At 37.5% G+C, this 27,656-nt stretch overlaps 1 protein-coding gene across 2 annotated transcripts in view; it reads right to left on the reverse strand.

The window, feature by feature from the left end:
* Positions 1-26,348, reverse strand: part of LOC306857151 (chemokine-like protein TAFA-1) — a gene marked incomplete at both ends in the record, with an annotated part of 154,599 nt that extends 128,251 nt beyond the window's left edge. For both annotated transcript variants that reach the window (XM_079396891.1, XM_079396890.1), the window contains one exon: positions 26,225-26,348. In XM_079396891.1, the coding sequence (XP_079253017.1) occupies positions 26,225-26,348 (124 nt within the window). The remainder of the gene's footprint in view (positions 1-26,224) is intronic.
* Between the last annotated feature and the right edge of the window lie 1,308 nt (positions 26,349-27,656).

Genomic DNA, 27,656 nt, shown 5'->3' on the forward strand with positions numbered 1-27,656 from the left:
ATGCCAGGTACATTCTTCCTTTTACTCCATTATTTTAGTCAGTTTGTTGCAGCATATGCACTTCCATTATTTCTGGATCACTGTATTTTCCTTAATTTGAGATGAACCATTAGATGTGTTCAAATGTGTGCTCCTACTTCTCAATTAGCAATGCTACTTGCAAATAAGCTATTAAACCAAAATGATTTAATGTTTTTAATACATAAAGGTGCACTCTATATTTTTGATCATGGCTTAAATCCGATTTTTTAGAAGACTGATATGACTGGAGTCATTTAATGTAAGACTACAAATGAAAATTTAAGAAAAAGATAAGCTATTTTACTATCATTGCTAAAAAAAACCTCCAAACTTGTGAATGCTAGTGTGCTTATTTCATTATGAGTGCACATTAAAATCAAGGATACAACATCTAAACAGCTCATTTTTATTAGCAAATACTAAAAAATTTAAATTAGAAACAAAAATGATTGGAGTATGTTTTAAAAGAAAATACTTCAGTTTTTCTACTTTAAAATTATGTTTAATTCAATATACGGCTTACTGTTTTTTGTTGTTGTTTTTTTTTGTAATTGTGAAATCTACTAGCAATTTCTGAGTAAAAACTACATTTCGGTGTGCTTTGTTGATGATTAATGCTATACAAATGACACATTATGTAATCAGATTTATATTTGGAGTCAGCAATTGAATTAAATTAAATTATTTACTTATTGAATTAACATCATAATATGTAACATGCGAATATTTAATTTAGTTATTGATATTACCTCATATGGCCTTCCCCATAAACAGTCACATTAAGCAATATGAATGAGGTATGCTACAAAAGAGCAGTGCAACGTGACGTAACAAAACTACTATTATAAGCGAATCAATGAAACTGTCTAGACTGCAAGCTGCAAAACATCTATATGGGGGTATAATTGTTGCATGGGAAGTATGTCGAGGAGTACAAAAATATTCCAGTAACTGAATTAAAATGTAAGACAAGCATATTGCTACCATTCTGGGAATGAGTGATACCTTGAGTACAAGTAACGTAAAAATGTAATGTCACTTTTAAAAGTAACGTTCCCCATATTGCTTATAAGTAATTTAACCTCAGCTGATTCAACCGCACTTCAAAATATTATTCTACTGCCTGCACCACTCAAAGAGCAAGTCACAAGCTGAGAATAGGATCCATCTTCAGGTTTTGCTGTATATATGTGCGTGCGTGTGTGTGTGTAACCCTGACAAAAAAAAAAAAACATTCAGACGCTCAGATGCTCTGTCTGCTGGAGAGGGTGAGAAGAGATGATAGCCTGATTAAAACAAGATGTGAGGTCTGAAAACATTGATCCACCAAATGCATTTCATATCAGCCTGAGTCCTGAGACACGGGACCTGATTAAAAGATAATGGCACATTTCTCCCTGGAGCAAAAGGCAGCAAGAGAGAGAGAGAGAGAGAGAGAGAGAGAGAGAGAGAGAGAGAGAGAGAGAGAGAGAGAGAGAGAGAGAGAGAGAGAGAGAGAGAGAATTAGAGTCTTTTAGGTGACAGAAAGAGCCTCCGCACGTAAAGCAAGAGAGGACACGGCATTCATCAGCTCTGAAATCCATGACTGCTCCTTCACGCTAGAGCTGCGCGATCCAGGCAAAAAATCATATCTTGATATTTCTCAGCCTTCTGATGACATTCGATATAGGCTTGATGCTTATGGATTTTCTCTGAAACCTTTTTTATATTAGAGAAAGTGTGTGAATATCATGCAGACAGCCATTGAAGTCAATTATATTCAGAATGTTTAACCCAAGTAGTAAAATGCAGTAAAAATAAAGTTCAAAATATTCATGGTTGGACTAAAGTGAAAATATGATGATTAGTATTTAATCATTTACATACACAAATATACCAACAAATGGTAGTAGTACTAACAGCATTATTTACAAACCAGATTCCAAAAAAGTTGGGACACTGTACAAATTACGAATAAAAAAGGAATGCAATAATTTACCAATCTCATAAACTTATATTTTATTCACAATAGAATATAGATAACATATGAAATGTTGAAAGTGAGACATTTTGAAATGTCATGCCAAATATTGGCTCATTTTGGATTTCATGAGAGCTACACACTCCAAAACAGTTGGGACAGGTAGCAATAAGAGACCGGAAAAGTTAAATGTACATATAAGGAACAGCTGGAGGACCAATTTGCAACTTATTAGGTCAATTGTCAACATGATTGGGTATAAAAGAAGCCTCTCAGAGTGGCAGTGTCTCTCAGAAGTCAAGATGGCAAGAGGATCACCACTTCCCCCAATGCTGCGGCGAAAAATAGTGGAGCAATATCAGAAAGGAGTTTCTCAGAGAAAAATTGCAAATAGTTTGAAGTTATCATCATCTACAGTGCATAATATCATCCAAAGATTCAGAGAATCTGGAACAATCTCTGTGCGTAAGGGTCAAGGCCGGAAAACCATACTGGATGCCCGTGATCTTCGGGCCCTTAGACGGCACTGCAACACATACAGGAATGCTACTGTAATGGAAATCACAACATGGGCTCAGGAATACTTCCAGAAAACATTGTCGGTGAACACAATCCACCGTGCCATTCGCCGTTGCCGGCTAAAACTCTATAGGTTAAAAAAGAAGCCATATCTAAACATGATCCAGAAGCGCAGACGTTTTCTCTGGGCCAAGGCTTATTTAAAATGGACTGTGGCAAAGTGGAAAACTGTTCTGTGGTCAGACGAATCAAAATTTGAAGTTCTTTTTGGAAAATTGGGACGCCATGTCATCCGGACTAAAGAGGACAAGGACAACCCAAGTTGTTATCAGCGCTCAGTTCAGAAGCCTGCATCTCTGATGGTATGGGGTTGCATGAGTGCGTGTGGCATGGACAGCTTACACATCTGGAAAGGCACCATCAATGCTGAAAGGTATATCCAAGTTCTAGAACAACATATGCTCCCATCCAGACGTTGTCTCTTTCAGGGAAAACCTTGCATTTTCCAACATGACAATGCCAGACCACATACTGCATCAATTACAACATCATGGCTGCGTAGAAGGAGGATCCGGGTACTGAAATGGCCAGCCTGCAGTCCAGATCTTTCACCCATAGAAAACATTTGGCGCATCATAAAGAGGAAAATGTGACAAAGAAGACCTAAGACAGTTGAGCAACTAGAAGCCTGTATTAGACAAGAATGGGACAAGATTCCTATTCCTAAACTAGAGCAACTTGTCTCCTCAGTCCCCAGACTGTTATAAAAAGAAGAGGGGATGCCACACAGTGGTAAACATGGCCTTGTCCCAACTTTTTTGAGATGTGTTGATGCCATGAAATTTAAAATAAACTTATTTTTCTCTTAAAATTATACGTTTTCTCAGTTTAAACCTTTGATATGTCATCTATGTTGTATTCTGAATAAAATATTGAAATTTGAAACTTCCACATCATTGCATTCTGTTTTTATTCACAATTTGTACAGTGTCCCAACTTTTTTGTAATCGGGTTTGTACCTTGATTTGATATTACATTTAATACATGAAGATTTTTGAGTTGAAAACAAGTCATACTACAGAATTTACTGATTCAAATTTAACTCTAACAACATTTTTAAAAATCAGAGAGGCTATTAAAACACCTCAAAACTCACATACCATCAACTCATAAGAAAATAATTAATAATAATAATAATAATTAATAATGTAAATAATTAGACTCATTTGTGCTGTTTGACTAAGGTAGTGTCGAATCATTCCTGTGAATCATTTCATCAAATAGATTCAAAGTCAAACTCAAAAGTGTTCACAGTAATCCCTGTGCAACATAAATTTTATTGTCCAAAATAATTTTATAAAATTATATATGTAGGTAAATAGGATTGTTGATCGCTATATATTGTTATAGTGGTGAATATAAATGAAGAGCTTTCCCTTGTGATCGTGTACTAAAACACAGTGTGGGAAATTTTAATAACTTTTTACTGCGTTAAATATACTGAATGTAACTGGACATGAACTGTTTGTTTGAAAACAAAACAAAACACACCAGCCCACAGCTGCAAACAATATTCACACCTGTCCACTCAGGTGTTCAAAGATATTTCGCCGCTCCAGCATTGACTACCGTCACACGTCCCCTCCTCTCTCATTCAGATCTTTCTATTGACTTCACAGGGATCATCCTTCCATCTGTGTTCCAGAGAAGAACCACAGATTCCTTTCAACAGATACTTGACACACACTAACATCTTAAGGACACTCAGAGGGCATCCTGGGCCTAACTGCTGCATGTACTGTTGTACTCTACGAAACATGCTTTCATAATCAGGTGAGTGACGTCAGACCTTAATAAGAACATTGTGAACTTTAAACCTAAGCCTCTTTTTCATTCAAGGTTTTCAACAACAATGAAAAGATTAAAAGTCTTCTGAGCCAGAAAGTCAACCTTAAAAAGTCATTTGGAGCAGCACATATTGAGGAGATAGAGAGAGGAGAGAGAGACTGCTGCTCTTTCAATCCCTTTTCATCACAACAGAAGCTGACAACTGACAGCTGCAGGCCTCCATCTGACAAACACACACACACATACACACACTGACTGTCATCACGGGCACAGTGATGCCCTCAGAGACTGCAGGTATCCACAGTATGTGACAATAACCAGCTCGGTTATGCAGATCTGCGAACAAACACACACACACACGCACTGTTGAACAGCCCTGGCAGAGTTAGTAGAGAAAAAGGAAAATCTTGCAGTATAAGGAAGGAATAATGTCTACTTGTTCCTCTACTCACTGCTTAACCAGTTCCTCTTAGCCACTTTGTGACATGATGTCTGTGAATGTATATTGCGCTCAAAATCATACATCTAAATCTGAGTGGCTGGCAAGTCGGGGTGATTTTATTGGTCCAATGAGAGATGTGTCATAATTGAAAGTTATAAAGTCATGTTTACAAGACACCAGGCTGCTACAACAGGCACTTCGAGATGCTCGATTTGGCAAGCTTTGCATGGCGGCCAGAGAGTCTTCCTTCCTTCCTTCCTGACTCTTCTTTAAGTGGGTGGTTCTTGGCCAGAATAATCTGAAAAGTGGACAAGCTCTGCATTTCATAACATCTCTATATTCCTGTCTGTCTGAGCAGGTACAAGCTGTCTTTGGTATCTCAACCTCCCTCACCCATCCAGAGTTAAGACATTTTTCACTCAAATTTGTCACCTTCCCTCTCTCTATGCCTCTTTGCATGATGTAATTTTTATAATAGGACAAGTTCCTGGATCCAAATATTGTGTTGTTCCTGGAGCAATATTCCTTCCGAACTACCAATTTTGCTAAGTAGATGATGTTCTTGTGTCAATATGCAAAAAAAAAATAATATATATTTGTTGATTACAAGAGAAATAGGGCCAGATTTACTGAAAAGAGCAAATTAACATTAGAACACAATTCCTTAAAAGCATCAATGAGAGGGGAAATTCTGCAGGTGATTTACAAACAATGCGCACATTAAAGAACACAGATGTAACCAGATCATTTCCATAATGACTAGCACAATCTACCAAAAGCAGCGCAAATTACCACCTGCTTTTTTTTGGTGGCATTAAATAATGGCGCATATACCAATAATTTGACAAGCGCAAACATTAATAGGCCTAAATCATGTTGCGTGATTCCTTTTAATACTCTGCTCTCATAAATTTTGCATTTGAAGGGGAAGCTCCAACAAATGTATATTTAAAAAGGCATGTCCACATCTTTTCAGCAGTAATTCTTCACTGACAGTAATGTTTTAAAGTACCCCTATTATGGGTAATGAAAGGTTCATATTTTGGTTTTGGGAGTCCCCAACAACAGATTGCCATGCATATAAGGTCTAAAAACATTGTCTTATAATATTTATTTTTACCTTACTTGCGCATGGACTCCCAAATGATTTGGTCTGAGATTTAGTTTTCCAAACCTCTCCTTTGCGTGATGCTAATCGGCGATGATTGATCCGGTTGATTTCATTTTCATTTCATCATGCCTGAGCTTGTATTGGTTGATATGACTGTTGTTCCAGAAGAAACCAAAGCTGCTTACCCAGGAACCCTAGAGTACTTGCGAAAACACACTCAGTGTCATTTTTTGGACCTGCTCTCTGGCTCAGAAAGTTTTGATGCTTTCTCTAACAACCCAAATCTGATCCTTGCTGTCTTCCCCTTCTTTCGTCTACTGCATGAGAACCATATGATTCGGCACTATCACCGCTTTAGCCCGCTGGCTGTCAGACGGCTGTTTAAAGAGACAATTTCTGTAGTCCATTACGGCTGATAAATTGGATTTAGACCAGAGAAGCAGTGCGAATGAGTGGCTAAATACAATGCTTGACAAATTCTCTTGGCTGAGAAATGCTTGCGCTGGCTGCGACGGCTAGAGCAGTAAGACAATTATCATACGGAGAGTGGCAGAGTCCTCGAGCAGGCCTAAAAACAGAAGCAGGCAGACAGGCTTGGGTCTCAGCTTTTTGGAAAAAGAAACTGTTTATGCAGGACACTCTTCTCTGCTTTCTCTGCTTTTCCTCATCTTGGTTTGGACAGCATTTGGAGTTTGTTTAGCAGAGATGAGGCAGGAGCTGTTTAGGCAAATATATATATATATAAATGTCTTTACAAAAAAAAAAAACCTTTGTTCAGTTGACATGGATGAGTCTCAATTAGCTATTGTTTTAAAAACATTCCAATCTTTTTTGTTTATGTGGTGGATGATACATCTGTGTGTGTGGGGTTGTCATATAAAGAGGGTTTGGATCATAACAACTTGAATAGATACATTATTTGAATAGAACAACAATGAGAGTTTATAAGCAGATGAGAGAGAGAAAGACAGACAAATGAATATAATTTCCCATTTCCCTCAATCCCCAAAATACAATAAAATTTCTTTCTATGATAATTTTTTGTGAAACGGACAGCAGACTTTTCATTGTGATTTAACTGAATACTGATACTAAATCATGTCTCAACATTTCAACAGACTGCGCTGGGTCTGATTTTTTATTTTTTTTTCAAATTATGTACTGATTATTTTACAAATAAGAGTTTGATCTTCAAATTCGGATGAATTGTCTGCTATATCAGTAAATTAGATGTTGATAACCTCGGCCTGTTAATAATTTGTAGCTACATTTTGCCTTCAGACATTGTGAATCACTGCATAAGTATAGGCAAATTTAAACTCAAATCAAAATTTTATGTACATGCATTAATTTAATTAATTACTAACTGCAATAAAAAATAAAAATAATAGTAATAATAATTATTATTATTAATGAAAATCTAATCTAATCTGATCTAACCTGATCTAATCTAATCTAATCTAATCTAATCTAATATAAATACAATTATGTACATTTATTTGGTATGTAGCTGTTTAATAAATGCAATCATCATCATCATATCATCATCACCACCAATTTACAACGACATTTACTAAGTTTTATTAATATAATATAATATAATCATGTAATATAACACTGCATGATACCTAATGTAATAATAATAATAATGCTTAAATAATGCTAATAATAACAACAACAATACATGAAATTATACTAATGATAAATACATTAATTACAATTATAATACATTAATTATAATATATATATATATATATATATATATATATATATATATATATATATATATATATATATATATATATATATATATATATATATATATATATACTTGACTTTTTTGCTACAATCTATACATTACCCCTTAAAAAAACATTATGAATATTAATTCTGATACCTTCATTGTTTACAATGACTGAAGACTACATGTGTCATTTTAAGATCTTGACATCGTAGCACTCAAGACTGGATTGACGTTATCATCCATGACCTTGAAGTCGGCATCTAACTGCCGAAATATTCTGTGGATGAACTGTCCTTTTAAATATGCCGGTTTCATCAATGGATTCAGTCAATTAGGATTCAGTGACATATAATGACTGCTAATTTGTCAGCATGTGATTTGAAAGCACTGAAAATGAATTATTTTACCATTCAAATGCTAATTGCACAGTTATTTATAGAGTATAATAGTGCTCCTCTTCATGCTGGCTGAAAGACAAAAGCTTCCTGTGACACTTAACACACACACACACACACACACACACACACGCACGCACACACCCATGCAGAGCCGCACAGATGGAAATCACACAAGCACTGGGCTAAAAGATATCCTTAGTCCATAAGATTAATGAAGAAGCATTTCATAACTGCACGGACAGCAGTTCCGCTCACATATTTGTCTTCACAATATTGATAAATATGCGGTCTGAAACAAAGCCTACAGTTAACCTGAAAGTGCCTCAGTTACGAAGCAAATACGAGACTCATCTGCTGAGATAAAAATGGTTCAGGATTCCAGAACTGACAGGACTCCTTCAATGTGTCACGGGTGAGCTCTCTCGCAATGATCTCAAAGCGTTCTCGTCGGGGCCGGGCAGCATCTATCCGATACACAGCTTTATATCGGGCCATTAAGGAACTAATATCATGATTTAGGCCCGCGGAGCTGTCGCCTTTATGGCCCGAGTGCGTTTTCTACAAGCTGCGCAGATTAGTTTCTGTCTATCGCTCAGGGTAAAATGTGTAATCTAATATCTCATAAGACCAAGAAAAAGGGCGATAAGAGTGGAATTTTTCTTGCCTTTAAAATCTAACCTTCAAAAATGGATTACCGAGTGTGTCAAGATAAGCCGGGAATATAAACTCTGCCACATCGCCTAAACGGCTAAATGTGCAATAATAACGGTTTTAATAAGACTGCCTTTCGTGGCATCAGCGTTTGTTTACATGCTACTGGAATATTATTGCCTCGCATGTGATAATCCATGGCACGTGCTGAACGGAAGAATATCTAGAGTCAGGCAACAGGCTGGATTTGTTGCTATTATACTGAAAGTTTCACCTTCTACACTAGGCATGGGCCAGTATGAGATTCTCACGGTATGATAACCTTAGATAAAAATATCACGGGTTTCACGGTATCGCGGTATTGTGATTACAGCTCTAAAATGTGTTATTTTTAAATGTCTGGGTAAAAAACAACTACTTTTTTTCCCACTAAACACAATATATTGTGTTAAGCCATTGACAAGTTTTTATGGCAATCCATGTTCTAGGTATACTACGGTAAGGAAAGCCCTAGCGCATGTCGTGAATGAGTTACGGGACTTCCAGGTCTTACGGGGTCCGAATACAAGACAATAGGCATAAATGGAAGGATCAGAGAAAATGTAGATCATATATGTAGATCATGATTTGACCATATTGAATCTGATCGGGACGAAGTAGTCAGTGAGAGAGATGCCTTTACAGACACAGAAACATCTCTAGTAATTAACCCGTCAATCTGAGTGTGTGTGTGTGTTTGTATGTGCGTGCATGTAAGTACAATACGTATATATATGTAGCCTATATGTGTGTGCTTGTGTGTATAAATGTGTGTCTGTGTGTGTGTGTGTGTCTGTTCTGTTCTGTTTATTGAATACAATTTCAGTTATAAATATAATTATTTACAGGTGAAGGAATATGACATCTGAATGTATTTTGCTTGAAAATGCACTACTTTGATAAAAATGCATTTTTCTCAGTTTTTTGTCCAAAATGTTGTATTTCTGATGAAACCTATGTGCATTCAAGTGGTGATAAAACATGAACACATGAAGATAGAATAAAATAGTTTTTTTTTTTTTAATTAAAAGCAGAGGCTTGGTTCTTTATTTTTATATATAACATGTTCATATATTCATAGCAGAAAATATTCTGAGGGCCATCAAATTTAGGTGAAAATCATCAAAAATGCTAGCGGTGGCTGGCAACTTTTTTTAAAAACGCTGGAGGCGTTTAATTATATTAAATAATTAAAATAAATAATAGAATTTTTCTTAATTAAATTAAGTGCAGTCACTTAAGTGAGCCTAAACCTGCAGCTCAACAATAATCAGAAAATAAATAAATTATTTTCTGTCAAAAAAAAAGAAAAAAAGAAATCCTTATAAATGGAAAAAAATGAAGTCACTTAAAGTGAGCCTAAACTTGCAGCTCAATAATCAAAACCATTATCAAAACATAATTTCTGTAAATAAATAAATAAAAATAAAGCAAGCAGTCATTTAACCTGCAGCTCATCAAGGTTTTTGGAGACACGCTCACTTTCTACACATTCATCTTATGATGCAGGAATTTTCACCTTTCCCGGATTAATGCTGATTTCCCGGATTAATGCCGGATTAATAATCGGAATTATCGTAAATACCAGCTTCCTGGTCGGAAATTGGACATGAGCGGCCTTATTTGGCCATTTTCCGACTAGGAAACTCATATTTACCATAATTCCGATAGCATGTGAATGCAGCATAACACACACACATATGCGCACACGCAGTCTCTCTCTGTACAATGTCGTGATTTAAGTTTCTTTATACAATCTTAAAAATAATGGTTATTTTTTGGCATTGGTGGTTCCATAAAAGAACCTTCAACTTTTATGGAAGCTTTCCAATGCACAAAAGGTTCTTTATATACTCTTAAAAATAAACCATCAATGCCAATGGAGAACCTTTAACATCCATGGAACCTTTCCAATCTATAAAGACAAAAGGTTCTTTATAGTGGGAAAAAAGATGTCTTCTTAAGAAGGTTCCTTGGGGAACCAATAAGGTTCTTCTACTGCAGAGGTTCTCAACTCTGGACCTCTATTTAAGAGTGTAGCAGAAAAGAGATCTTGAGCTGTTCTTAAAATGTCTGTCACACTAATAAAAAATGGTTCTTTTAAAGCACTGCTCACTGAAAGGTTCTTTGGGAACAAAAATGGTTTTTGGCATCACTTTTGACATTTTTGTTTTTAAGAGTGTATCTTTGACAAACAAGCCGTATGACAAATCATCTACATATATAATTATTTTAAGAGATGCTCAGGTGTTAAATTTTGACACAAGCCCTGTCTAAAAATGCGCCCATGGCATTGCGCCCAATGTGCCTGGCAGTGCAATCCTCAGCTGGGCAGCTGCAGACCGTGGCCCATTTAACAATGTTAACATATTTATGGAGGGGGAAGCTGAGATGATGGCCAACTCATGAGTCCTGGTGACAGGTACTCGTTTAGACCATCTCCTCTGCCATTACTACCCCTCCCTGATCAAATGGAGACCATCTGTCTGCATAGCGACACAAATACACACACGCACACAGAGAGATGTAAATGCCCGAACAGCACGGCCCTCGATGATGAGTCTCTGCGTCTCCCAAGAGCCGCATCTGCAAATAATGATAGATGCTGGTCATTTTTCAGGGATTGATCCTGAGCATCTTCTCTGGGCCTATGCTGTCTGCAGCCTCCGATCGCTCTCTTCTCCGACCCTGCAGCTATCGCTCTCGATCCTGAATAATAAATATCGGCTAGCATTTCAGGCCGAAACTGCAACTCATCTGAGCTTATGTTTCCTCTAAAACTAGACTGAACGAAAGATGTAATTCTAGACCGATAAGGGCATCGTTTTATGAGGGCCATTTTGGGATTAAGCGATGGAAGCGTCAGTGCAGCCTTAAAACCAATTAATCTGAGTCGGTTTCTTTAGGTATCCGATTTATGTAGAATTTCTTCCATATGACTAAAGAACCACAGACTTTCAAGTCCAAAACAGGATTGTGAGCCATTCAGAATTGAATTGAGAATTGCTTTTAAATTCCAATGAATTTCCTGATTTTTAATTGGTGTTGCAGAAAGTTTGCAGAATTGCCATTTGAATTGTAATGCAAGGAAATAGAATTACAGTTTTTCTCAGTCACTTTGGTACATTTCTCAGATCAGAATTGAAATTCTCAAAACTACCTGTTCAATCTTCACATCATTGTGTCACTTGTGCACATCAAAAAAGCAGTTTCTCATTTCTTTGAACAAGTTGCAAATGCTTTGGTACATCCATGCAAATGATTATGTACAGTTCTCTGCTGTTTCCTACATTATCAATTGCTTATGTCATGTTGATCAAAATGTATTATAATGGGTCTCTGTTGAATAGTCTCACCCCCCACAACATTTAGGCCAGGGCTGTTCAAACTCGGTCCTGAAGGGCCGGTGTCCTGCAGAGTTTAGCTCCAACTTGCCTCAACACACCTGTATGGAAGTTTCTAGTATGTCTAGTAAGAGCTTGATTAGCTGCTTCAGGTGTGTTTAATTAGGGTCGGAGCTAAACTCTGCAGGACACCGGCCCACCAGGACCGAGTTTGGACAGCCCTGATTTAGGCATTAGTTATGAGTCATGAGATAAGAGCCACACTTGTAGAACACGTTCTCAATCATGGGCTTACAATGGCCGAGGCTGGTCAAAGGGTGCAGCCTCTAGTGTTGTTTTTGGTGGCCTGTTTTAATTTTAGTTTTAGTCTAGTCTTGGTGTGAAGCTGTCACTTTAGTTTTTATTAGTTTTAGTCACGTTCATACTCTTTTTAACTAAAAGTCTGAGCATTTTATTTTTATTTTAGTCAGAATTATCCATGTGTCCACTATTTCCATCTAGTTTTAGTCAATGAAAATTGCATTTTAGTCTCTTTTTAGTAATTCAATTCTATTTAACCCAGTCAATATAGTATAAGTACCTAGTAGCAGTGGCATACCGTGGGGTTTCGCTATCAAAGGCCAGCAAAGATTGCAACTATGAGTGGCTAACAGCTTCATCTACATGGATGAGGCTGGCTTCAACCTAACGAAACACAGAAGGCATAGTCGAAATATCATCGGCCACAGAGCTACAGTTGATGTGCCAGGCCAACGGAGCGGGAACATAACCATGGGTGCTGCTCTCGCTGAGAATGGTGTGCTAATGCATATTCCCATTATTGGGCCATACAATACAGAGCGTCTTGTCACCTTTTTAGACGCTCTCTACAGGGATCTCATCCCTGAACAAGAGAGGGGTCAGATTGGAGATGACCTGCCAAAGTACGTGATAGTTTGGGACAATGTCAGTTTCCATCGCTCCAACATCATCAGGCAATGGTTTGCAGCCCACAACAAGATGCTGATGGAGCACCCTACTCTCCATTCCTTAACCATATACATTCCTTAGTATATGATTGCCAGCCACATACACAGATGACCCTTCTGGCTGCCATGGATGCAGCATGTGATGACATCACAGCAGATGCCTGCAGAGGCTGGATAAGACACTCTAAAAGATTCTTTCCACGCTGCATCGCAAGAGAAGATGTGATGTGGATGAGAATTTGTGGCCCAACAGAGAGGAACGTCAGGAGGTGTCCTAGATTGTCCTTTGTTCACATTTCTACTTTTGTTTTTTTCTTTTTTTTTCTTTGTGCTATGCAGTCTTTTCCTTTCTGTATCGCAATGACATGGTCTGTCAACAAATAACAGTACAAACAGTAAAAGCGTAAATCTGAATCTTGTCCAGTCTCTTGCAATCAAACTCCAACATACACTAAGGTGTAACCTACAATTTATAATAACTGCCATCAAAACTGTAGCCATAGTTTACATCAGAACATCCCTCCAGACTACGTACATTGTTATATTGACAACATGACTAAGCAATTTGACTGTCTTATCCGTACACAATAACACAAGGACTTGTCTTTCTGATGGCACTGACATGTTCATTGACAGAGATATGTATTTTTGAGAGATGAACTAAGTATTTTGAGCAAGAGACTGGCTTTTGCAGGCAATCCATGGTGTTTTGCTATTTGTACGAGTTGTTTTGAGAAACGCACTTACTGTTTTGCAAATGTCAAGGATGATTCGAGAAATGTTCCAAAGAAACTGAGAAAAACTGTAAAATGAATAGCTGGAACAATAGAAACATAGAATAATAGATAATGACAAAACGATAGATACAATGACTGACAGAACACAGTGGACTGATAGAAGGACAGACAGAACGACAAACAGGTCAACACAACGAATGACAAATGATAGAACAACAGAATGACGGAAAGAACTAAAGATACAATAGAACGATAGGTAGAATGACAGAATGATCGAATGAATAAAGATAGATAGATAGATAGATAGATAGATAGATAGATAGATAGATAGATAGATAGATAGATAGATAGATAGATAGATAGATAGATAGATAGATAGATAGATAGATAGATAGATAGATAGATAGATAAACACAACGAATGACAATTGATAGAAGAGAATGACAAAGAACTAAAGACAAGATAGAATGATAGGACGATATAGATGGAATGATAGAACAATAGATAGAACGATAGATCGATAGACAGACAGACAGATAGATATCCACTTAGGAACAACCAAAGACATTCTTAATGCAAGAATAAAAAAAACTGTGATCGGTAGCCTAACCAGGGAATGGACTCTTACTTTGTCATTGGGCAGAGTACTATCAGAGGTGAAGGGGCTTTCATCTGTTAAGTGCAATTTAAATCTAGTTCATTGATTTGGACTTGAAGTGGTGCTCAGGCTAATTCCAGCGGAACAGTAATTCTTCACACCCCTGCATTCGAGCAGCCGCAAATGAAAGTAAGGAGCCGTAGCTGGCAGAGCTCACATGTCTCAGTAATGCACCAAGCCAAGGGGGAAATTTTCTAAATGTAATGGACAACATCTCAAAGATGTTAAGAGTGCTGGACAAGTTACATTTAAAAGACAAAAAAGGAAAAAAGGCAGTGAGAGATGAGTAAGGAACAGAGAAAAACTTTGATCCAAAAGTCAGAGAATGCATAGAAAATCTGTGATTTCAAATTTAAATGGAATTTTTTATTTATTTTTTTTTAAATCCATGAATTATTCATTAATAAATAATTAAATTTTGAGAAACATGTACAATATATATACAGCCTGAACTAACCTTGCCTTGTCATAAAAACGGCCAAATTATTTTATATTTTATGAATCTTACTGATCTTAACAAACAGCCACAAGGGTCTTCAGGGGCCTTCTCTTCTCTCTTCTCTATGTTCATGTTTCTACAAGTAGTTGGAACTACATGAAATGTAACATTTAAAGCAGTAGGTCTATTGTTAAAGTTTATTATATAAAATTTATTATTACATATTTAAAATAATGTTATACATATATATATTATATATATATATAATATATATATATATATATATATATATATATATATATATATATATATATATATATATATATATATATATATATTAAAAAAACATTATTTTTAAATGCCTGAATTCACTAAGTATAAATAGCATTTATAATGTATTTTTGTATGAATATAATAAATAATCATCATACTAACCCAGATTATAACATTTGTAATTTAAAAAGTTTGTATTAAATAAGAAAAATGCAAAACAAAAGTATTTTCTTTACTAGACTTTTGGACCCCACTGTATGGCAACTCAACTGTGTTGAACTGTCGTTACATGGACAGACAATATTATATGAGGCCCCACCAAGAACATGGAAGACACTTACAGGTGTCCTTAAGACACAGCTGCAGAGCCATAGAGAGCCATTCTTCAAGCATGATGCTTGACATCAAAATGGCACCTTTGTGCGTGACAAAAAAATTCTGAGAATGCCACTCCGAGGCATATTACCAACATCCGCAGCTGCTACCTTCTCGCTCTTTCTCTCTTTCCCTCCCTCTCTTTGCCTTCCTCTCTGTTCCTCCGTGTCACAGAAAGTGTCACAGTGTCAGGCAGAGGCATGGACCTGTCACGCAACACAAACACACACCACCTTAATGAGAACTCCTCCCTGCCTCCTCCACAACTATCCGTTCTGAACCCACACACACATAAACACATCACAATCGACTGTCACGTCCAGCCCCGGTACCCTCTCCAGACTTCGTGGCTTTTGGATTTGGCGTGAAAATTCAAATGTATTCAAAAAAAGTTGGAGAGATTGCAAACTGCCATCCTGTTTTGCCCTCTCCAGCGAAGAGTAAAAAACTATAATTGCTTCATCCTCGCTTCGGCGGAATGGATGAACAATATGGCGTAAGTGACAGACAGTGAAAGGGAAGATATATACCATTTGAGAGTTTTCAGCTTATGTGAGTTTGGGGCCTTTTTTTTTACCAGTGTGGTAATCAATGCTCTTTGTGCCCTTTCCATCAACAGGGAAGATATTATACACTCCCTTCCCCTGGGACGCCCACTACTCTGATATAATGTATTTCCATAAACACAGACATCTGGGAAATAGAGATGGAGGGAAAAACCCCAAATTTTCATTTCGAAACAAGACATTACTAGCAACATTCATTCATTTATTGTGCTTATAATTTATTTTATTTACCTGTCCAAGCTTCTTCAGCTAGTCAGTCACTTGGGTCAATCCAATGAGAAAACATAAAACATGAACAAGAAATAAATATTTTACAAGGTGGCAAATTCATAAATTTGCACGATAGTTATGAAATGGCAAACATTGGCTGATATATTGGCTTTGGGCAAGTTTCAGCTTTCAGCTTTCAGGGTTGGTATGGTAAAACTGTATATTATTCTTGCACATTGTGTTTTAAAAGAAGGACGTCACACACATTTCTGGAGGAGGTCACTTTAGAAAGTGATAAAAGAAAAGTGGAGCAGCACAAGCCTCTCAGTGTCTATCTGAGGGAGCTCTAATAAATAATGCTTCTTCTAAAAACCCGCAGTGAGCTTTGCTAAATCGGCCATGAAAGCACAAAGTAATCTCAGAGCTGTGTTTCTGTGATCCAACAGAAAGAAAGAAAAAACAAAAAAAACTAGACAGTGATGCATGCAAGTCATGGATGTAAAACAATAGGGATAGAGGCTGGGGAAAAGCTTTCCGGAAGGTAATGACCACTGGGGCCTGAGGTGAAGGGTGTGTTTGTTGACTAGGTCATCTAGCTAAGGACTAAAATCAAGTCTCGCTCCTTTGTATCCTTCATCCAACTAACACAATAAAACCAAATCAAACCTTTTGGCTAGTTCTGCTCAGTTACTGATGATCTGTGTGTGATTATATATATATATATATATATATATATATATATATATATATATATATATATATATATATATATATATATATATATATATATATATATATACACTCACCTAAAGGATTATTAGGAACACCTGTTCAATTTCTCATTAATGCAATTATCTAATCAACCAATCACATGGCAGTTGCTTCAATGCATTTAGGGGTGTGATCCTGGTCAAGACAATCTCCTGAACTCCAAACTGAATGTCAGAATGGGAAAGAAAGGTGATTTAAGCAATTTTGAGCGTGGCATGGTTGTTGGTGCCAGACGGGCCGGTCTGAGTATTTCACAATCTGCTCAGTTACTGGGATTTTCACGCACAACCATTTCTAGGGTTTACAAAGAATGGTGTGAAAAGGGAAAAACATCCAGTATGCGGCAGTCCTGTGGGCGAAAATGCCTTGTTGATGCTAGAGGTCAGAGGAGAATGGGCCGACTGATTCAAGCTGATAGAAGAGCAACTTTGACTGAAATAACCACTCGTTACAACCGAGGTATGCAGCAAAGCATTTGTGAAGCCACAACACGCACAACCTTGAGGCAGATGGGCTACAACAGCAGAAGACCCCTCCGGGTACCACTCATCTCCACTACAAATAGGAAAAAGAGGCTACAATTTGCACGAGCTCACCAAAATTGGACAGTTGAAGACTGGAAAAATGTTGCCTGGTCTGATGAGTCTCGATTTCTGTTGAGACATTCAGATGGTAGAGTCAGAATTTGGTGTAAACAGAATGAGAACATGGATCCATCGTGCCTTGTTACCACTGTGCAGGCTGGTGGTGGTGGTGTAATGGTGTGGGGGATGTTTTCTTGGCACACTTTAGGCCCCTTAGTGCCAATTGGGCATCGTTTAAATGCCACGGCCTACCTGAGCATTGTTTCTGACCATGTCCATCCCTTTATGACCACCATGTACCCATCCTCTGATGGCTACTTCCAGCAGGATAATGCACCATGTCACAAAGCTCGAATCATTTCAAATTGGTTTCTTGAACATGACAATGAGTTCACTGTACTAAAATGGCCCCCACAGTCACCAGATCTCAACCCAATAGAGCATCTTTGGGATGTGGTGGAACGGGAGCTTCGTGCCCTGGATGTGCATCCCACAAATCTCCATCAACTGCAAGATGCTATCCTATCAATATGGGCCAACATTTCTAAAGAATGCTTTCAGCACCTTGTTGAATCAATGCCACGTAGAATTAAGGCAGTTCTGAAGGCGAAAGGGGGTCAAACACAGTATTAGTATATGGTGTTCCTAATAATCCTTTAGGTGAGTGTATATACACACATACACACACACGCATATACAGATTGTAAAACTATAAGCAATTCCTATTAAAAGAATTTATAAACAGAAGTGTGTATATTAAAAAGGTAAGTCTGAAAATAAATATTGATTCAGTGATTCAGACAGGCTTATGATTTTCTTGAAAAGGGAAAACAAAGTCATTGAAATGAAGAAAAATTACAGCTCCAGAGGAAAAAACATGACCCTTGGCAACATGGTGGAGATTGATCTACACCTGAATCACACTTTGAACGATCCAGTCAATAACTGCATCTCTAGTCAAACTTACACCCCTGAACGGGTAAAGTTCATGAAAAAGAAAAAAGAAAGAAAGAACTAACGGAATTGAAAATTGCTCTCCAACCTTAAGCTCAATCACTGAGATCAATAGTGAAAATGTAACCCTTGTCTTTCCAATTACATAACTGCAGCCAGAGATTCCCAAATATCATCCTGATACTCAGAGAAGTCCAGATTGTTTACAGTCTAGGAAATGGCACATTTAGGATTATAAATCCTGACTGTCACTAAACAAATTAGATATTAAGGTGCAAACCGGTCCAAGCCATCTGCGTTACCATCCACCAAAAGAGCCAAGAAAAGAGAGAGAAGCACTATGGTTTTATATTAATATCCTGCATGTGATTTCAAATAGCAGAATAAGAATTCATAGCGCTTTGAATGAGAGGCACAAAACAGTCGTAATGATTTGTGGGCTGGAATTCATTTTACATGTTCTCTGCCTGCATTGCAGTCAGCCAGATGGGGAATTCGGTGTCTGGGATCATTTCACTTAACGGAAGCATTGACCGCTGGACGGGCCGGCCTGCGGTTCCACATCTCCGCTTCTTGCTTGAAACTCCTCTGCCTAGATTGACTGACAGAAAGCGCTTCTAAGAACTCAACCGCAGGGACAAACAAAGACGTGAGTCAGATGCAGCTGTAATTAGCGCATGTAATTAGACCTAAATTCTGAAATGCAAATACGATCAAGGCTCTGGCACGAATTAGAATCCCTCAGATGGAGCTCTTCTGTGATGGACGTTCTTGAGATGTGTATAGTTATAATGAATAAGCCCATGGTGATGGAAAGAGCTTCAATGCCCACCTTATTTTCAGACTGAGGCTGCGATAAGAGAACAGGTCTCTAATCCTGTTCCATCTCATTACACTTGGCAAAGAAAATCCTTTAATGCACATGCCGTGCTCCATCTTCTGAATGAATAGTTTTGTTTTGTAAATATGAATAATCACCGTATCTCGCTTTTGCTGAGCTGCATGTGCTCACAAGGGGAAAAAAAAGATTAAGAATATCTCTTACTGCAATCTTTGTAATATCAGTAAATATTTCCATTATTACATCTGAACAAACTTGGGAAATCTGGCTGTTTTGCGTGACAAAGTATACAAACCAACAGGTACCAGAACAATGGTCTTTCATGCCCAATATGCAGATAAAACATCTCACCACGTATGGCTATGCATGATTGAGCTGTTCTGTATTGTGTGCAATAGCTTTGCGAATGTTCATGCACGATCCGAATTCTACTTCAATGCGCATAAGCGTAAGTATGAGCATGCACACACATACATACACAGTACCATAAAAATAACTGTAATAGGATTCTTCTGCTTTTCCAGTGACTGCCTTCACTATCACACACACAGTTAAGAGCACTAATCCATGACAAATTGTCTCATCTGATCCATGACAAATCGTCTGAAGGCCAGATAGAGATGAGGAAATTGAGAGAAAAAAGGAGGCAGAGAAAAAGAAAAAAACGGAAGGGGGAAGGGCATCAGGAGGAGCTCGAGAGAGACATCTGACAGAAAAATGAGAAAGAAAGAAAGAAAGAAAGAAAGAAAGAAAGAAAGAAAGAAAGAAAGAAAGAAAGAAAGAAAGAAAGAGAAAGAAAAGAAACTGCGAAAAAAGAAAGTAAAAAAGTGATAGCATAAAAAAGGAGGAAGGCAAAACAGCTTGAATTACAGAAAACAAACAAAGAATGAAAGAAAGTTAGCACAAAACAATGTGAAAGAGAAAAAAAACACAAAAGATAGAAGGCAAGAAAGCATGAAATGCAGAAAGTGCAAAAGAAAGAAAGAAGTGCAAAATGCAGAAAGGGTAGACAGAAAGAAGCCATAAACATCTAGTGTTATAGAAAATGCTAAATTTTGAAAGCAAGCACAAAAAGCATGAACAAGTTAGAGTAAAAAGCAGAAAAGACAAAGTGCAAAGCAGGACAAGAAAGTGTGAAATACAGAAAGGAAGAAAAAGAAAGAGCGAGAAAGAAAGAAAGAAAGAAAGAAAGAAAGAAAGAAAGAAATACTTTAATTCCCATCCAGATAAATACCAACTAGGGTCTTACACATGAGGCTTCAATTTAACCTAAGACATTTTGAGTGAGGTGAAATCGGTTTTGTTGTGGTGCATTGGTGACAGTGAAGGGTTTGAACGTGTGAGTGTGAATTATCCCAACTAGCCCAATCAAGCCTCTCCTTCATCCAATTTGCTAAGAAATCAGATTACTACGCCATTCCAGTGAGCTGCATATAATTGAATTTGGTTTTATGCCATCAATTCCCCCTTCTAATTAGTTTGCCTCAATTAAAAGTAGGTGTGAAATTAATCTGATTAATTCACAATAAAACAGCCACACAGATGTCTTCAACAACTATTATTCTTCGCATTCCTTTGGTCATTATTATTGTGACTCAAAAAGACAGCAACACTGCTCTTCGAAAAATATAGATCTATATGCATGGACTCAAACCTGCATTGCCCACATGAGCACCAAACCCAACATTCAAAAGTTTGGAATCAGCAAGGTTTTTTTTTTTTTAATTAATACTTTTATTCAGAAATGATACATCAAAGTGAGTAAAATTGAGAGCGAAGACATTTATAATGTTACAGAAGATTCTATTAATCAAAAAAATTCTTAAATGTATTACAGTTTCCACAAAAATAGTAAGCAGCACAACCACTTTCAACATTGATAAGAAGTAGTAATGTTTCTTATGTATGTTAAATCAGCAGGTTAGAATTTTTTAAACAATGAGATGCTTTATGCTTATTGTTGGTGCTCATGTGGGGAATGCCGTTTCAAAATCCACACATATTTTTAATATCCATCCATACGTATATAACATCTGTGCTTTCCAGCCCTTGAAAAAACACCAGCCACCACTGACGTAAAACGGTTAGATTTTATTCAAGCAGAATTTGTCTTTTCATTTATTATTAGAAACTATAATTAACATAATTTGAGGAAAGTGAAAGCATTTTCTGAATCATAATCTGCTGTCGTCATTGGCAGCAGGAGACAACTGTGACTCAGGTTAAACCAAACTATGACCATGTGAATATTGGTAATTCACATTCTCAGGAACGTTCTGGATGCAAGCAAATTAATGTGAAAAGAGATGAGGTTAGTTTCTCTCTGTTGCTGGGCTACACTGCCACCCGTTTGGGAAAATATTCAACAGTGGTCAATCTATCCAGTCAAAATGAGAGCAGCCGGGGCCTTCATTTGGAAAGGAGAGAGGAGGAAGAGAAATACTGCAGCCTGGGATTGTGTCATGTCACATTCTGCTCATCTGTCAATGTAGTGGATTATTTCTTGAGAGACCAGAATTGGCTGCCCGGAATCAGACCGCCATCAATCTCGGCTGAGAGTGGAGCGCGGGCGGGGGCCCGTCCTGCACGGACTCATGGGATGCGGATGGCTTGGAGCCGGTGCCTGAACAGGTGATGGAGCAACGGAGCGACTCAACTCGTTACTCAATATAAGCCTCAGCTGTGACTGGGTTTTTTGGTCATTTCTCAAAAAAATTGAGTTTTGGGGGACAGAGAAAGAATTCAAAAGCAACCAAATCAATTTTGGTATTCATGTCAAGCTCCTGTTAAAGGAGGTAAGCCGATTTCTGCAGTATTGTGAAATGCCTGAACTGCATGGAGGATTACACTTGTACAGAGACACCTCTGACCTAACAACTACTGTATCCATCATCCTCAGACAAATAATGATTCTGCTAAAGCTACCAGACTGCATCAATTCTGTATTTACTGCATGAACATATTCGTTTTAAACACATTTTGCCTCTTCATTGAAAAAAGAGAACAAAGGGAAATGGTATCAGGAGACGTTGCAGGCTGGATTACCCACTTAAGCACCAAAACTCAACATTCAGCATCTGATTACTTATTGCCTGATCATTTGGTGAGCTAAAAGTGGTGAACTAATAGGCAGTACTTTGTGATTTATTACCAAAAATAAAAAAGAACATTTTGCCATGTATTGCTTTGGTCAATAGTGCAACAGTATTCAAGGCTTTAAGAAAGGTATGTTTTTTCGTCTCTTTAATAAAGAGAGAGAGAGAGAGAGAGAGAGAGACAGAGAGAATGGAAAATGCATCAGTAAACTTGAACCTGCACTGCCCAGACAAGCACCAAAAGCTCAACATTCAACATCTGATTATTTGTTGGTTATTTGTTTTTCTACCACAGATTTTTTGTCTAACTGCAAGCATTTTCTGTATGAGAGAGAAAAAGGTGGACTGTGTTCAGGAGGACATGTTACATGCCACACATTAACAAAACAATTCTTCCTGAAATAGAAAACAGTGCTCATTGTTCAGCACAACATCTACAATCTTAAGTTTGTCTTTAAAAATAAAGAGTCAGTCATTAACAGAGAATGTAGAAAGATCTGCCTTAATCTATTCAGCATCAAGGAAATCAGCCTGCATTTCATCATTTACGAAAGATTTTGGCTCAAAGTTCTACCTTGATTATGGAAATACAATTGCACCCGGTAACACGGACACACTTCTGTCTAACCCACAGAGTAATATGGTGCTGTTCTCTCCTATCTGGATTTTGAAGCATTTTTGGCATTGATATAAAGTGTTTGTCCTCGAATATCATCGGTGGGGGTGTTTCACAGTTAAATAAATGATGACAGCTTTTCAAAATGAATCATGCTCTGCTTTCCTTTACTCAGTCTCATTTTTAATCTTGGACTTTTTTAATAGGCTTTGAATGCTGGATAATAGCACCATGGATAAAAAGAGGGGCAAGAAAAAGCATTTCAAAATGTTAGATCTCTCTTCTGGCAATGGAGATCTATTTATATTAAAAGGTCTTCTTAATGAAACTAGAGATGGTTTTAGAATTACAAAATCAATTTTAATTCCGATATTAATCGTATTTTTTTTTCATTCCCAGAAAATTGCTGCAGTCCAAGTGATAATTTCAACAAGGAGCCTATGTATTATCAAATTCTTAAGACTAAGTGCTTTTTTATTTTCCAAAACTTTAGAACTGCACACACTGTAAGAAAGAATCATAATAAACAAAATAAGAAAATACATAATAATAATAATAAAAATAATAATTTTCAAAAATATAAAAAGATACAAAAGTAGAGTAAAAACAGACAAATTAATTTTTCTTGTCAAAGGTCTTGCTTCACATTTGTCAAGAAGAGCAGATTCAAGCAGTCTTGAAATAAGCTTCATCAAAACTCTCCATCCAAAAGTTACTGCAATTTGCAATTTAATACCGAAGGGTAGCCAATGATGTCTGCATACCTGACATCAAGAAAGCTCATTAACAATACTGCCGATCCACCCAGCTTTAGATCTTTGTTGATTCAGTTAGCTACAAAACAAGACTTGAGGAGCTCAGTGACATCTAATTAGCCCGTTCCATGTCTTTGCACCTTTGCCATAATAAAGGACTTACATAAAATGTCTCCATTAAACCTGGTTCATCTAACAGATGCAGTATTAAGCACAAAGTATACTTTGTTGTATACAGTCGAACGTAGCCTTTCAAAGTATTTTTTAATTTGATATTGTGCGTGAACGCAGGCACATGTGCTCTTGAAAGCTTCATCCATGTCCAGTGTCTACTCTACTTTTCCCCATATGTTATGGCGATAAATAATTTTTTTGTACTCTTTTAAACTAAACCAAGGCTATCTCATACCCTCTCGCTCACAAGCGCTTGTCAATGCAAGCATTTGTTGTTACTGCAGTACCCACTATTTTGTTGTTCCGTCTCTTCAGTTTAGCTTTCTAAAGAAACAACTGCACACGATTGTGTTGCCACCTTGTGGAACAACTGATTACTGCAAAACAAATACAATGTGCATGTGCGACCTGCACATACGAAGTACGCTCAGTTATAAAAACCGGGTGGTGCGCGTACTGTTCTGATGATAAAATTCATGTCGCGCACACTGTCCATTGTCCCTCGCATACGCATAAAAGTGAAGTATACTTTGGGCTTTACGCCACATAACTAGAAGCGTAGACAAAAATTTCATACTTTGAATTATGATTCAGGCACAAAAAAGGTCTCACTAAGAACTGAATCTGTTACTCTGTTACTGAATCACTTTAATGTGAAAATGTCAGTTATTTTTTACGCAAAAATGAATTTTGGTACCACCATGATGGTCCAACATGCAGATTGTTATTTTAACACCTAAATAAAACATCTCAAAAGTTGCAGTTTGAACAAGTATTGTTTTCACAGTAAACATATGTTTAGGTTCAGTTTTTTCCTAAACAAACATGTGCCAAACCATGAGCACTTTAGCAAAAGCAGATGAAAGATCTTCAGCTGCTGCTATATGGATGCGTGCGAGCATGGGAGCGCGTTTAAAAGCTACAACCCTCCATTACCAAGCCCTTCTTGATCTTCCTAACACCAGAGATGTGGTTTCTCACACATGTTTTTGTCTAACTTTTCCATATACCGCAGAGTAGGGTGGGGGATGATTTCTTTTTGTTGTTCAGCTGACCCCTTCAATAATTCAGGGAACACTTACTATGGGGCATGCTCTTCTTTGTACATCTCTGGCACCGTACTCTGCTGGGCTGAATAAAAACCTGGAAGCATGGTGTTAAAAATTAATCCGGGTCTTTCTGACTTTCATTGCGCTTTTCTTTCCTTGATTTGGATTAATGAGCTTGAAGAGCTTTCTGAGATGTGAAACTCTCTCACATGCGTAAGGCATCTTATAAGATGGTAAACATTAAAAATGAATAAAGTTTGCAATAAATCAGGTGTTAATCAGGTATACTAGGACTCCTGGTGTGCTCCTTTTTTAAAATCGATAGTATTGACTCCATAATGTATATGTATATATATATAATACATAATCTATAAGGACAAGACATTTCAAATATTTAATGAGCATGTGGTGATCTAACTGACACAGCATTAAATTACTTTGGAGTTCTTTGTAGCCTTGCTCCGCTGCTGAAACTATGCCACAATCGCCTCCATTTGCATACTTAGTGTTGAAGAGAGACCCACCTTGCTGTCTCTCTTCCCGTCGGCCCTCGTAGCGAAACACTACTTAATTGCCAAATACTTCCATAGAGCGGGCGATAGACGTAAATTGTCATTTCCACCAGAGCCTCTGTGATCAAAGCTGCTCGTATTCACAGCATGCTGATAGGAGAGTTTAGCCTCAAGCCTGTCTCGCACACACATACGCACATGGAAGATTGCAGTCTGGGTAACTCGCGATGCGAAACCCTTTACAAGCCACTCGTTGAAAGCAAAAACAAAGCGTCTTGAGCTGGATTTCTGTATAAATCTCTTTTCATGACCGAGGTGGGGCACAAGAAGAAGATAAGATACCAATCACAAAGTTTCATAAGCACCGCAATGAGCGCTTTATAGATTTATGCTCACTTTTATGCAAATCCGATAGCAATAAAGTCAATACATACTCATCTCGAACTCAAAACACAGGTGTCTCCAAACAGAACATCTACAACACTTGGACTTCCACAATCAGCAGAGTTAAACACGTGTTAAACCCATGATTCAGTGACAAAGAACATACAGTTTAAACGAGACACTGACCCAGTATCTGTATGGCGTTGCGGCCCGGGTGGGTCACATGATGCTGTTGGATGGTCTCGTACAAAGTGGCGTGGCACAACAGTAAGCAGCTAACACTTATCCACAGACACAGGAGCCAGGACATGGCAGGAGCAACGGCTGAAGAGAAAAGACATCAAAGACAGAAGATAAAAGCAGAATGTTTATTCTATCTGACACACACCTACATGCACACGCTATGTCAGCCCTCAGCATTACTGAATATTCTGCCGTTAACAAGCATTATTTCACACTGTAAATTTATTTAAAGTCAATATAATTTTAAAATGACAATGCGTTTTGAAATCAACAGCTATAGTAAAATATGACCACTGACTGATCACTTGATATTCTTAAAACTACACTAATTAATCTTAAGGGAATAACCTTGTTTTTGTTTGCAGTGATTTATGGTGAGTCCTTTCATAACTAGCGCATAACCTTGGATTGATCAGCACTGTGAGAAAGGACGACAAACCAAAAAGGTTCATTTATTTCTGTTTTATTATATGATGACATTATATGATGGTCAAAACATATGATATTCCACTAATATCAACCAAAACAATAAACAATAATTGACAGTATAGACAAATGTGCAGTCATGAGCCAAAATACTCAATACAGAACCTCTTGGCATGTTTAAACGAGTCAAAGTTTTCTCCAACTTTAAATTTGTAAGACAAAGGCTGACATATGTATTGCTATTAACACCTAAATTACACCTCGGCTCATCTTCTAACTAAAAATGACAAAAACTCCCTCACTTTAAATGACAAACAGTGTTTAATTAATGGATGGCACATCTGAGTTCTCCTGCACTCTTCAAGCTGACAGGCAGGAGCATCAGTCAGTGTACCCTCAAATGACATTGAAATGTCCAATGAATATTCATCAAGCCCCAAAATTAAGCATATAATTATTAACAGCACATTGTAATCCCCTTTGCTCAACTAAAGCCTCCTTAATCCACAGTTTTGTGGAAATGTGAACTGTTCCCAGAGGGTAGCTATTCTTTCCCTGGCTGGCAAACTGCCTTAAAAACTTCAACACTATAAAAGAAGATTTTGCACATGTAATCAAGTCTATTGACATGCGACAGAGAAAGATTATCTTTAAGCAAAATGATCAGTCTTGGACTTTAGAAGGTCACATAAACCTCAACACCGACGCAATGTATTCTGTTGCAGATCTTTCATTTTCCAGGTAATATACGTCACTTCTCTATGAGATGGTTCCTGGTAGGTTAGTGAGAGCAGCTTGGGGAGTCGGTGCTCGCAGCTACTGTATAATTAATGCACTGATCTGACAAATCATCTGTTTGGATGCTTTTACATGTTTTACTTTATGGTCCGCATGCTCATCACATCCTCGGACACACCTGCACACGATCACCACAAGATATTATGTACTC

The sequence above is a fragment of the Barbus barbus genome, assembly GCF_936440315.1.
Source record: "Barbus barbus genome assembly, chromosome: 37".
NCBI classification, from domain to species: Eukaryota; Metazoa; Chordata; class Actinopteri; order Cypriniformes; family Cyprinidae; genus Barbus; species Barbus barbus.